This window comes from Culicoides brevitarsis, chromosome 2, assembly GCF_036172545.1.
Source record: "Culicoides brevitarsis isolate CSIRO-B50_1 chromosome 2, AGI_CSIRO_Cbre_v1, whole genome shotgun sequence".
Taxonomy (NCBI): Eukaryota; Metazoa; Arthropoda; class Insecta; order Diptera; family Ceratopogonidae; genus Culicoides; species Culicoides brevitarsis.
This window is the reverse complement of record NC_087086.1, coordinates 25227334-25240523: the sequence shown is the minus strand read 5'-3', so window position 1 is coordinate 25240523 and position 13190 is coordinate 25227334. Positions and strand designations below refer to the sequence as shown.

Here is a 13190-nt window from a genome sequence, read left to right as displayed (position 1 = left end):
GACAAAGTCAAATAAAAGTAAATTTTCCTCAAGCTTAAGTCAAAAGCAAAAATTTTACAATAACTTAGCCACTAAATGATTTCAATTTTATATCTAGAAATTGTAGAAAAATTAGTCGAATTACACAAAAAAAAACTGTGTTAAAAATTATGTTTTAGAACTTTTATTAGGAAACAATTTTTTAAAATTTCGAAACTCAATCATATTTTTTAGCTCCCAACTGTCGGACATGTCGCCTTTTTAACTGTAAAATATATTTTATGAACTAAAGTTCACATTTCTCACATAAATAAGTAGTAAATGTGAAACAAAAGAAAGCATGTAATGTAATAACAAAGTTTTTGAATAGTATCATACAATGCATTCTTTAGGGAAATAATTATATCGACTTTAAGAACACAAATTTAAAAGTTGAATTCTTTACTGTTATACTATTTCTGTCCCTTGAACAAAATTATGATATAAAGCTTTAAAAAAGAGACTGTTAAAAGAGAATTGTTAAATTGAAGAATGCATCAAAAAATTTAAAAAAAAAATTTAAAAAAATCTTACGGAAATTAATAAAAATAGGTTAATTTAATTTATTCATTAAAATATATTTTAAAATATGCATTTATTTATTAGAAAAAAATTAAATCAATCAATCAATTCCATTCATTTGGTACCTACCCATCACAAAAAATTCCCTGAAAACTAAAATTTAATTTTTTTTATTAAAAATCGGAATAAACCATCCAAAACCGACACATTCGACAACAAATTGAAACAAAATAACCAAAAATTCTATTTTTGAAATTATAAATAGACATTTATTAGAAATCAATTCCCATTTTAACCAAAAGTACTCCATTTTCATTAATAATGGAGACGCCTGCTCCTTCACAAAGAAACAAAAACTTATTTTAATCTGCCAAAAAAAAAAAAAATACATGTCCAACAGGCAAATGAGATTCGGCCCACATACACACAAAAAACATGACTTTCCTTGTCAAGACTCGCATGTTTAATGCTCTCGCATTGCCGAAAGTGTGTCGCATCCACGCAAAACTAACGAAAAAAAAAGTATTTTGAAACTCATTTCATGCGTTATTCACTAACATATTAAAAAATTAAAACAGGTTGCGGTTATGTTCTGGTTTTTGTTCATTTTTTTTCGCGATGATATAATTTTTTTTTGATATTTTATGTCGCTAAGGGTATTAATTTTTTAATGAAAAATATTGTGTGACGAAACCGACACAAAAAAATGGGAAAAAACTTCCTGATGATATTGATTCGCATCGATATGTCGAACATAAACGGGCATGAATATATTGAAAAAAATACAAAAAAAAACATAAAATGCAAAATGTGACGTATCTGTGATAGGCTTTCAATTTTATAATATTTTTTCCATACTTTGTGATTCTAGTACAAAAAAAAATAACAAAACAAACACATGCATCATGTCCTTTCAAACGTCACACAAGTTTGGCAAAGCGTTTTTGCATAATTAAACACCTGCTGGATTTGAAATATTTGATAAGCTTTATAGAAACAAAAAAAAAAGTTTTTTCGCCTCTTCGGTTTGCAAAACGCTACACGTTTTTTTTTGTTAAAAATTGAAATAAAAACAGGCATCGTTAGAAATTGTTTTGCTCAACATCATAAATGAATGCAATTATTTTATAAAAATAGACAGACGAGTAATTCGCTATAGGAAAATAAAAAAAAATAGAAATAAAAGCCCGGGAGTGTATTGAATCAAAAGGAGAGAGCAGCTATGGATGACAAATAAATAATGTTGCGACATTTTTTTTCCCTCGCTTTCCTCCAGTATTTGTTTTTTTTTTTCAAATGAAAAAATCGCTGCATCTGTATTTTAGTAGCGCGCACATTTCTATTGAATCAAATGGAAATTCGCGGTATCCTGGAGCGTTTTGTTCTTAATTGGATGTACAAGTAAACACATTCACTCTAATACAACAAATGGATGCAGTTTAAAAATAGAAGAGTTGAGTTTGTCGAGTAACTTTCGAAGAAATAATTGCAGAGGATTTGTTAAATGTAAAAGTTGAAGCTAATTTTTTAAATGGTTTTTCATTGGAATTTTATGAAAATTGTTGATTTTGAAATTAGTATATTGCTTTTTGTTGTTGAAGTTTTTATTGAATAAAATTTTAAAAAATTACAAACAATTAATTAGATGTAATTTTTGAAAGTTAACCAAATAAAAAAAAACCTGGACATAAAAATAATATTCGCGATTTTTTTTTTGTTTAATATGAAGTCACTGAATTTTCATAAATTTTGAAAAAAGTTTCTAAAAATTTTTTTTTTAATTTTATTAAAAAAATTTAATTTTTTTGACAGGTTTTTTTTTACGGAAAATAATTTTAAAAAAAAATTACAAACCAATTATTAATGTAATGCTTAACAAATAAAAAAAAATTTACAAAAAATGAATTTTTTATTTTTTTAATATGAAGTCACTGAATATTTTTGAATTTAATTTTTATTTATTTTGTTTAAAAAATATCAATTTTCACTCAAAAATTAAATAAAAAATCATTAAAATTATAAAAAAAAATAATTTTAAAATATTGAGAATAATTTTAATCTTTTTTAAAAATTAATATAAAGTTGATTAAATAAAATTAAAAATAAAATAAACTAAATTAATAAAATGGTTTCAAAATTAAAAATTTTATTTAAAAATTCTAAAAATCAATTCAAAAAGTTTTTTTCTGAAATCTACTTCCGATAAGCAAGTTTTGTATTTTTTTTCAATAATACGAAATTTTCGAATTTTATTTTTTTTTAAATCTGAATTAAAAAAAAATCAATTTTATTATTATTCTTTTTTTATTTTATAATTTTTTACTTAAAATAAATGAAAACATTATCAAAAAAATATCTAAAAACCTATAAATTTTCCGAATTTTATGTAAAAACTTTTTAAAGTTTTTGAAATATTGATTGGTTGATAGATCCTCAGTTTTCAATTATATGATTACAAAATTAATTAAAATTTTGTCTACTTTCAAATCTCCAATGATTAAAATTTTCTCGGAACAAACTTTTATACAATTTAATTTATTTAAACTATTGCAAAAGAAAAGTTTCCTAAAATTTTTAAGTGAACATTTTTTAGCCCTATTTCTTCTAGTTTCAAGTTAAAATAAAATTTTTAATGAAAATTCCTTTAAAAATATTTTTAATGTTGAAAAATCAAATAAATTTTAAAAAATTTGAACAAAAACCGAAACATGTCTAAGCACTCAATCCAAATCTGTTGAAGCCATCGATCGTACATTTGCTTTTTTACTCTTCTAGCGAATTCAAACAAACAAGCAAACATTAAAAACAGAAAAATCCACACATAAAATTCCGCTGCCGGCTGTGAAATGTCGTGTATTGTGCATGTGTGTCCTATTCTCTCCCTAAGAGCCCAAAAGTGTGACATTTATATTATTTATTTACGGACGTGAATGAGTAACGCAGTTTTTCATTGTTTTTTTTTTGTTTCGTAGTGCAATCAAGAACAAGCAAAAGCTAAAAAAAATCATAAATAAATAACATTCGCAAAAAAAAAATACAAAACTGAACAGAACCGAAAACTAAAAAAAAACTTTATTATGGCTATGGTGATATCAAATCGTGCCAAAGCAATAATTGGAATATTTACATGTTTCTTCCTTCTCGGCATCGTAATTGTCGCTGGTTCGACGCAAGGCTGGTTCATACCGCAGAATTATTACGGGGAACGTGTTGCAGCTCGCATTCAAGGAGTAAAAAACAAAGTAAGTGGCAATTTTTTCACGAACATTGCGACATTTTTTGCGACCTTTCTCGTCTTTTCTAATCACTTGTGTGAGTGAATGCCAACGAAAAAATTACCTTTTTTTATGGATATGACGAAAGAAAGGCAAAAAATAAACACACATCTGATACACTGTTCGACTTAACGATGGAAACATATGCGATCCGGCTTTTTTTTTTCGTTTTTCGCTAAATTAGTTCTTCTCCTGCGAGTATTTCGGGTCTGTTTCACTTTCCGTTAATGGCATTGCTTTATGACCCGAAAAAATGTTGTTTTTAGCTAATTAAATGTGTTTCAGCGACAACTTTGTTGACAAAAAAAAAATTCTGGTTAATCTCAAAAGAGGAAATTTTTTTTTGCAACGATAAATTTTGTGTCATCATTCAGGATATCGAGAGAAAATCACGCTGCCGCCCGCCCAACCCACTAAATCACAGTGTGTGGTGACTAACTTTGAATTTTAAATTTATTTCGATCGTTTATCCTTTAACATACCTACACATTTCATGCTTGCTCAGTGTGTGATGTCTCTCTAATCTGGTGTACGTTGTGCCTCGTCGTTGTCTTTTCTACCGAATAATGAATTGATTTTGGGTTCGTTCGACGTCGCTTGCAACTCAATAAAATTGGAATAATTTTTAAACGTCAGATTTACTATGATATTATTATTTTGCGTTACAAAGGGGAAAATGCGATATTTTACGTTGATGGTGTGTCTCTTATGTTAAAAAAATTAATTGAAAAAAAAAATTGAAAAATATTTTAAATAAAATCGTAAAATCTAAATAAATGAAAAAAATAAAGCTTAGATTTAAAAAAAACTTTTAATTTTCTAGAAATAAAAAAATTAAAAATGTTTAAATAAAATAAAAAAAATACGTTTAAAAATAAAAAATATTAAGACTAAAAATTAAAAAAAAAACGTTTTTAAAATTTGAAAATTTTTGAAAAATCGCAAAACTTTTTAAAAAAATAAATAATTTTTAAGAAAAAAATAATGAATTAAAAATCTAAAAAAAACCTCAGAATATTAAAAAATTATTAAAATTAATTATTTATTTAAAAAAAATTAAAAAATTTAGTCTTCAAAAGTACAGAAAATTTTTTAAAATTAAAAAAGTACTGACATCTCTAGAAAAAAATTATAAAAAAAACATCAAAAAATAATTAAAAAAAATAAAAACAAAAAAATATCTTAAAATTTTTAAAATCTTAAAGTTTTAAAAAAAATAATTAAATTTTCAAGAATCAAAGAAAAGAAAAATGAAAAAAAAATCTTTGTCGTTAAAAAATCAAACAAATCTTAATAATTTCAAAACGTAATTTAGTAATTTCACTCGTAACGACTTTAAACCACTTTTTTCCTCCTTCTGCAAACCACGAGCGAAAATAAAACAAATATATTGCGCGCATGTGATGCGGAAATTTCCAAAAGCTTACAGGAATTGGTGGATCACGCGTCACGAAATATTCTGTTCACTACAACCGGTAAATCCCAGAACGTGCATTGTTTGCATATAAACCGAAAAAATAATATCGATAGGTCGTCCTTGAACCGATTTTTGTGTGTGTGGCAGCAGATGAGATGATTTCCGCACGAGAACGTAGCAACGAGCAACGAAAAAAAATATAATAAATAATTTAATTCCTTTAAGTTTTTAATCCAACCTCGTATAAAAGTTTATCTTACATTTGCAGAGATCTCCGTGTTGAAAATAAACACGAAACCGACAACGTCGTCGTTGTCGTCGTCGAGAAAGAACAACAAAGAAACAGACAAGCAATTTATAATAATAATGTATACATAAAAAAGAGTGGTACAGGACAAATGTTTTGTTGTCTTAAAAGATCTCTCTCTTGAATAAATGAATCCCTCGTACACGGTGAAAAATTTACGTTTCTCGGCGAAAAATGTGTGTGAAAAATTATATTTTTAGGTTTTCTTCGCGTTTCATAATGAAAAGTGATCTACTTGAAATAAGAAATAATTCTAGAAAAAAAAATAAAAAAATTTACCCACTTTTCGACAATTTTGGGATTTTTGAAGGATCAGTTTTAAAATTCCAAAATTGTTCAAAAATTATTTTTTAGCTTCCATCAAATTTTTTATTTTTTTTAAATTAAAGATTAAAAAAATTTTAAAGAAATTTAAAAAAAACCTTAAAAATTAAAAAGAAAAATTTAAAAAAAATTAAAGAAAATTAAAAAAAAAATAAAAAAAAATCAAACAATAAAAAAATACTTTATTAAATTTCATTGAAAAAATAAATAAATAAATAAAATACCTAAATTAATTTTTTCAAAAAAAAAAAAATAATAATTTAAATTTTCTTTTGACAAGTTTAAGGATTTTATTTTAAGACCCAAATGCCTTAAAAAATTTTAAATCATCAAATTTGAAAAAAAAAACTTACCGCGAAACGTAAATTTTTTCCAGTACACGAAAAAGAGTAAGTGTGTGTGGGAAAGCTTTAGACAGAAAAGTTAGCATCTGATACGAAGACAAAGTAGTTTACAAAAGAATAAATATTTACCATTATTTTCCCATCAAAACACCCATCATATCTCTCTCTTGCTCTCTTGTGTGCCATGTATCTCGTGCAGCTGCTCGAGCATTGTCTATTCGCATAATGAATGAATAAATATTGATTTTTTGCAGCCAAATCGCTTTTGGAGCACACAAAAACACACATAAACTTTCTTCGCAGACTGATTAGCTTTTTTCTTCTTTTCCTTTTCTTTATTACTACTATCGAGAAAGTGACTGAGAAAAAATAAGAGAAAATAGATTTCGACTCTGGGGAACATTAAAATGATGTAAAGGCATGTGTGTGTGCGTGTAAAAAAGGTATTTATGTAATAATGGCTTATAAAATCCACGTCGTTGTTGTCGTCTTGGTTGGAAACATCGAAGAACTTTTGCTCGAGATACGGACAACGATGACGACGACGTGTGCCAGAAACTTTCAAACATTGTTCAGATGTGACATTTCGATCAGTATATTATCCACATGTGTGCCATTATTATTATAGGCTTAGCTTATTTTCTAATCACAAGAGTGCATCAAATTGAGTTAAATATGGAGAGCATGTAGTATTTATTGGTGTTCCTTCTCTCGATGAACGTTTTGAAAGAAATGGGGAGGCAATAAGTTGTCGATGCGACCAACGGGAGTGTATTTCTTTGAACATTTATTCTTTGCCATCAACTTAGTGAGTTATAAAAATTTAAAAAATTCAGAAATTATTTAAAAAAAAATATTATAAAACTATTTTGATATTTTAAGAAATAAATTTTTTAATAATGTATTTTCTATTAAAAATCTAAGTAATTAAATTGTAGATTTTTTTTTTTAAGACAGAGAATTTTTTTTTAAATTTTAATTCGTGAAAAAAAATTGTTGAACAAAAAAATCTGAAAAAAAAACAAAAAATTTAATAATTTTTAGTAGTAAATAGTAAATAATTTTAAAAAAAATTTAAATTGAAAAAAAATATATTTTTCTAATTGAGAAATACCTAGAAGAGAAATTTTTTCTAAAAAAATCCTCTTAATTTTTTTTTAGTTAAAAATTAAAATAATTAATTTTAATTAATTAAAAAAATTAAAAAAATTTATTTTTTTTTTTGAAATAAAAATTATTTTTTAATTTATTGAAATTGTCTAGCACCAATTTAAAATAATTGATCCAATTTTTTTTTTGAAGTAAAAATATTAATAAAAATAGTAATAAAAATATTAATTAAAAAGAAATTTTTTTTTTTTATATTTTTCATAAAATTTAAAATTATTTCCTTTATATTGAACTTAAATAAATTTTTTGTTCGATTTTAAAAAGTTTTTGATTTTCTTCAGATTTTCCATTGATTTTCTTTATTTCCATGGAACAGACAGACTTTTATACCTGACTCAAAATTTTATATAAAATTTTTTTTCAATGTTCCTATCAAAAAAAAATGTTACTTTGTCATCATGTCAATAACACCATTAATATTATTTTATGCCGCATCAACCTCCAAATTGTTGTCGGTCAAAAATAATGACACTCCAGAATACGCCTTTATTTCGTCGCACTTGTCATCGATAACTTTCGTGTCAATTTTACGAGTTAGTTTTACATTCATTGACATAAATGTCGTCTTCCTTATGGCTCGTACGTGCACCTCATGTCTAAATTGCTGCACATCTACCGATCGGATATGATTGATTAAATATTGTCTGCTCGTCTCGGCAAAATTTTTCAGCTCAAACTCGTTCAATTTTCGGGAGTTCGAAGGTGTTTGGCAACAAAAACGAAACAATTTCCGTTTATTGCACAATAATCTACTTTTCCTTACATTGTTGCGATGCCATATAAGACGAAACAAAAATATCTCGAAAGTGTATTATCATGTCCACGTTCGATATTGAACATGATTTCATCAGAAATGAAAGATATATAAATGAAAATATGGCAGCAAACAAGGAGGGGGATGAACGCATATAGAGACAAAACGAAAGAAAGACGAAAAAACCTAATTGTAATTCAAATCACTTGTATGATTTATCAGTATTTTGCCATCCAACCGTAAAAATATACAGAAAAGGAGAAGAAGATGATCAATGATATTTCTTTTTCGTTCCTTTTTTCGCACAAACAATGCCCGAAAAAAAATACACACGTTAGAAAAGTTTCTTTTCCTTTTAAAAGAAAGATAATTTACTTGCTTTATTGCCTTTTTTATGTGAACCTCTCGAATTTTACTGCCACTTGAGTGTCTCTGTGTGTGGCTGTTGCTTGTGATGTGCACCAATCGCGTTGAAATGCTCAAGCAGTAAATAAAATAAAATACCTCGGTCCATGTCCTTTTACTCAATTATTGTTCATTTGTTCAAGTGGCCACATGATTTAATACGTCAAGAAATGCGTAAAAATGACAAGATTATGCTAAAAGGACAAGTGGACAAGATAAGAAAATAAATGTTTATGCAGTCAGTTTCAGGATTGATGATGTTTTTTTTCTCTTTGTTTGCTTTCATGCTCTTAAGATGAGTTTCGTGCGCAATTTAATTTATGGTTTCGACGAATTTCTGAGGAGATTTGGATTTATGACTTATTGAGGCAGTCTGGTGGAAATAAAATTTTGGTTTTATTTTATAAAGAGACGAAAAATTGACATTTTGGTCTTTTATGATCATTTCAAAAAAAAATAATTTTTTGTTTATTTTGAAAGGAGGAAATTTTTTTTATCAAAAAAAATTGTTTTAAAAAAATATTTTTTATTTGAAATTTGATATTCAAAAAATGTGAAAATATCGAAGAGGAAATTTCAAATGTTGAACGAAAAAACATCTGAAAATAATATTATTTTTTTCTAATAAAATGTTTATCGTTAAGCCTAAGCCTAAGGCTTTAAAAACCCACATCAAACCGTAAGTTTGTTAGTGCGTTCACTGTGAAATAATAATCAATATATTGAAAAAGTTACTTCTTCAAAATTAAATTAAATAGGAGTAGTGAGCGTAGGCGGATGTGAGCAACATGTGACCAATTTTTTTTTCATTAAAAAAAAATGACAATCAAAAATTTAACAAAAACGTTTTTCCTTACCTAGTTAATTTTTTTTTCTTTGCTATTTTCATTCAAAAAAATTTTTTAAATTTTTTTTTTTTTTTTTTTTTAATCAGGGAAATTTTTAAAAAATTTACTATTTTAACCAGATTTAATGTAAATAACTTAAAAATTTCAAAACTTAAAATATTTTCTTTGTTAAAATTTCTTAAAGCGCCATAGATATTGTAAATTCTTAGAATTATTAATGATTTTTCACTGATCTGTATGGATTAAGATTTCTCTACCTCTCGGTACTTGTATTGTTTTTGTATTGTTTTTTTTTTGTCAGGGAAATTTTTAAAAAATTTACTATTTTAAATTTCATCGTAAAGTTAAAAATTTTTTGGTAAATTTTGAAAATTTTTCAAAATTTCTTATTCAAATTTAAAATTTTGTACTGAAATTGTATTCTAATATTTATTCACTTCTCTAAAAATGTTTTTATTAAAATTATTGAAATTTTTTTTTTAAATTTTCACAATTTTTTTTTTTTATTCAAATTTTTTTTTTTAGATTTTTGTATTGTGAAATCAATTCTTATTAAATAGCAAATCTCTGAAAATGTAAAAATAAAATTTTGTCATTTTTTTGAAAAAAATTTTTTATGATTTTTTTTTTAATATTTTTTTAATTTGAAGTATTGTGAAATCAATGTTAAAATAGCAAATCTCAGAATTTTTTTTTTTATTTTCCCCCTATAAATATATTTTTTTTTAAATTTAATAAAATCTTATTTTATTAAATATTTAATAAAATTTAATTAAACTTAATTAATTTAAATTTAATTTTATTTAAATAATTTTTTAGTTCTATAAAATAGCTCGATAAACTATATATTTATTTTTATTTTCATAAAAAAATTTAATTTTTTTCACTAAAACTATAAAAAATAAAATTCCTCTTAAAATACGTACCAAAAAATGAGCAACTTCAAAAATAAATTTAATTAACCGACAAATCCTTTTCAAATTTAAATTCATAAAAGTCACTTAAGCCATTTTTTATTCATAAAACCCCGTCACTTTTACGTGGTGATCATTCTAATGCCGCTCTTTCCTATTAATAATTCAAAATTAATGATAATAATTTTTGTTTCAAATGATTTTCTCACACAAACACACTACATACACTCCTATGGCCTACATTACTATCATGCTAAAAATAATCCCTCCAACTCGTTATTTCTTGTTGTCTGACGTTCTCGCACAGCTACTAAACTTTTACTCTACAAATATGAAATAATTATTTATTTTACAAGCTGTTTCTTTTCCAACGATACCTTCTTACGTTTCACTAGAAAATTACGTAAAGAGGCAACTCCTTCCTTCTTCTTCTTCTTCATCGTCATTTGTGTGTGTTTTCGAAACGAAAACTATGCACGCGAAACAATATAATGATAAGCTGTAAGATCCTTTTGAATAGTTAAATATTTGAGAATATACAATTAGAGTAATATCTTGAAATAAATAATTTTTGTTCCATTCTGCGACGAGGAACGGCTTCTTGTAAAATAACTGGAACAACAACGCAGAAGGTAAACTTATTTGCTGGATTTTCTAAAGTAATCCGCTTGGAAGCCAGTTTTTTATTTGAAAAAAAAAATCTTCCTATTTATCATCAAGAAAATTACAAGCGACTACTTTTACAAAAACTTTTAATTTATGCTAGCGCGCGCAATTTTGAGCGCATTATTTTTCTCATGAACACCAAGAAATAAAAAAATGCTCCTTTAAAAAAAATCACGAGAGATATTTTTTAAAAAAACGTGGCAAAAAATGTTTATTCATGAATTGAAATGGAAGAAGAATAGTTTTTACTTTGCTCAGCAGAAAAAAAAACGAGAGAATTAATCAAAATTACGTCCAAGTTGAAACAAAAGAGAGAAAAAAATTGTCCTTTCCAAGCACCCCTTTTATTCGTGTATTAAAAGATAAAATGAGAATTTTAGTCAAATCCGCTTTAAAATCCGTTTCTGTGTCGTTCTTTTGCATTTTTCGACGTTCATTTTGTAAAAAAATGCGAAAAATGCAAATTCTTCAAAAAAAAAAAAAAAAAATAATTCCTTGAACCGTCATGACTTTTCATTTGACATCCATTCAGTCGCATGAAAGGTTTTACATTTGTGAATAAATTTCAAACAACGGCGCGCAAAATTTGACACAATTTTTGTCTGTTAATCCACGAATGAAGGAATTCGTGGCATACATAAGTGACAGAAAGATAGATTTAAGGTCTATCATAATAACAAAATATTTTTATTCATGTGACCGCAATTTGAGCGCGTATTTTGCAACGAGAACACACTCATCTTTTATTCAGTGACGCGTTAGTTTGATTGACTGGCTTAAAAAATCTCTCTCTGTTGATATCAGAGATCGCGTCTCATGACAAAAAGTTTGACGTAATTTTTGATCGTTTTGTGTCGGAAAATAAACTGATAAGCACAGGATTTGGTTTCCAGCCAACGCACACCTGACTACAATTTTTTTTTACGATGAGTGAAAACGGCAAAAACAAGAAGTGTGAGGCAAACAACTGAGAGATAGATAATAAAAAAGCCAGTTATAAATAATAATATAAATGTCAAATAAATTTCACCTGCAAAGAAAATTTTTCGGTGCATGAAGGAAAGGTGGAAGGAAGGGTAAATTGAACACAAAAACGATTTTACCGGTAACGTTTTTTGGGTTTTTTTCTGAGAAATTCGTAAATGTAGATTTAAACGAGAAAAAAATAATTTAAATAAATAAAAAAAAAATAATTTATTTAATAATAAAAAAGGTAAATTAATCCATATTGGTTAAAAAAATTATTGATTTATTGAATTTATTGAATAATTTTTTTTTAAAATTAATTTAAAAAATTAATTTCATAAATTAATAATTTATTAAATTAACACAAATTTAAATTAATTTTAAAAAATAAATTATTTTCATTAATTTTTGAACATTAGGTAAAATTTTATCTTTTAGTGTAAAAACGTAACTTTTCTCTAAATTTCACGAAGCTGTGTTTTTGAACATAAATTTTGAAAATTAGGAGGGATGAATATTTTTCTTTACAAAATTGATCATTTTTCACTAAAAAATTTGAAAATGTATGAAAATATCTAATTTTCAACTGATTTTAACGGAAATTTTGATCATTTTCAAAAGAATTTAGGTCAAAAATGTACTAAAATTTGAAATATTTCTTACATTTTAGATACTCGATACTCGATATCCCACCTATGATTTTCAGAAAAAATTAGGGGGGAGGAAACCTGAAACATTTGGGATTGTTGTTTTGGCCTTAATTAAATAATTATTTTTATTAATTTTTTTCAATAAAACTTTTAAAAAACTTTTATAAATTTGCTGAGTTTAGAAAATTTTTGAATATCTTACCAATATAACTTTCTTATTTTACCAATTTCTAATTAAAAATTAGGTATATTCAGATTTTCAGAACATTTCAAGAAAAAAAACAAAGGTTTTACATTTGGTTTTTTGTTAAGAAAAAAAAATTTAAAAAGGTTATGTAAAATATTAAAAAAAAAACGTGATAAAAAAAATTTCAAAATAAAAATTAAAAAAATATGAAAATCAACCTCGAAAAATCGGTTACTTCTTTGATCTAATTAATTGATCTAATTTAGGAAAAAAAAAATTTTTAGACTGTTATGGTAAAATTATTAAAAAATGGAAAAAAAATTATAAATTTTTTAAAAAAAGTAGGTATTAAAAAAATTTAAAAATTATTTTTTTTTAAATTTTTTTTTAAACATACTTTTAAAATTAATTAAATTAAATATC

General features: G+C 25.2%; 1 protein-coding gene across 9 annotated transcripts in view; it reads left to right on the top strand.

Annotated features, from left to right (window-relative positions):
* The window catches only part of LOC134832252 (collagen alpha-1(XVIII) chain), a 101299-nt gene that overhangs the window by 53460 nt on the left and 34649 nt on the right, over window positions 1-13190 (top strand). Inside the window, exon 1 of one of the 9 annotated variants that reach the window (XM_063846239.1) lies at window positions 3618-3782. The exons of the other annotated variants lie outside the window; for them this stretch is intronic. Coding sequence (XP_063702309.1) covers window positions 3618-3782 — 165 coding nt within the window. Of the gene's footprint in view, window positions 1-3617; window positions 3783-13190 lie in introns of those variants that run through there. 9 annotated transcript variants of the gene reach the window in all.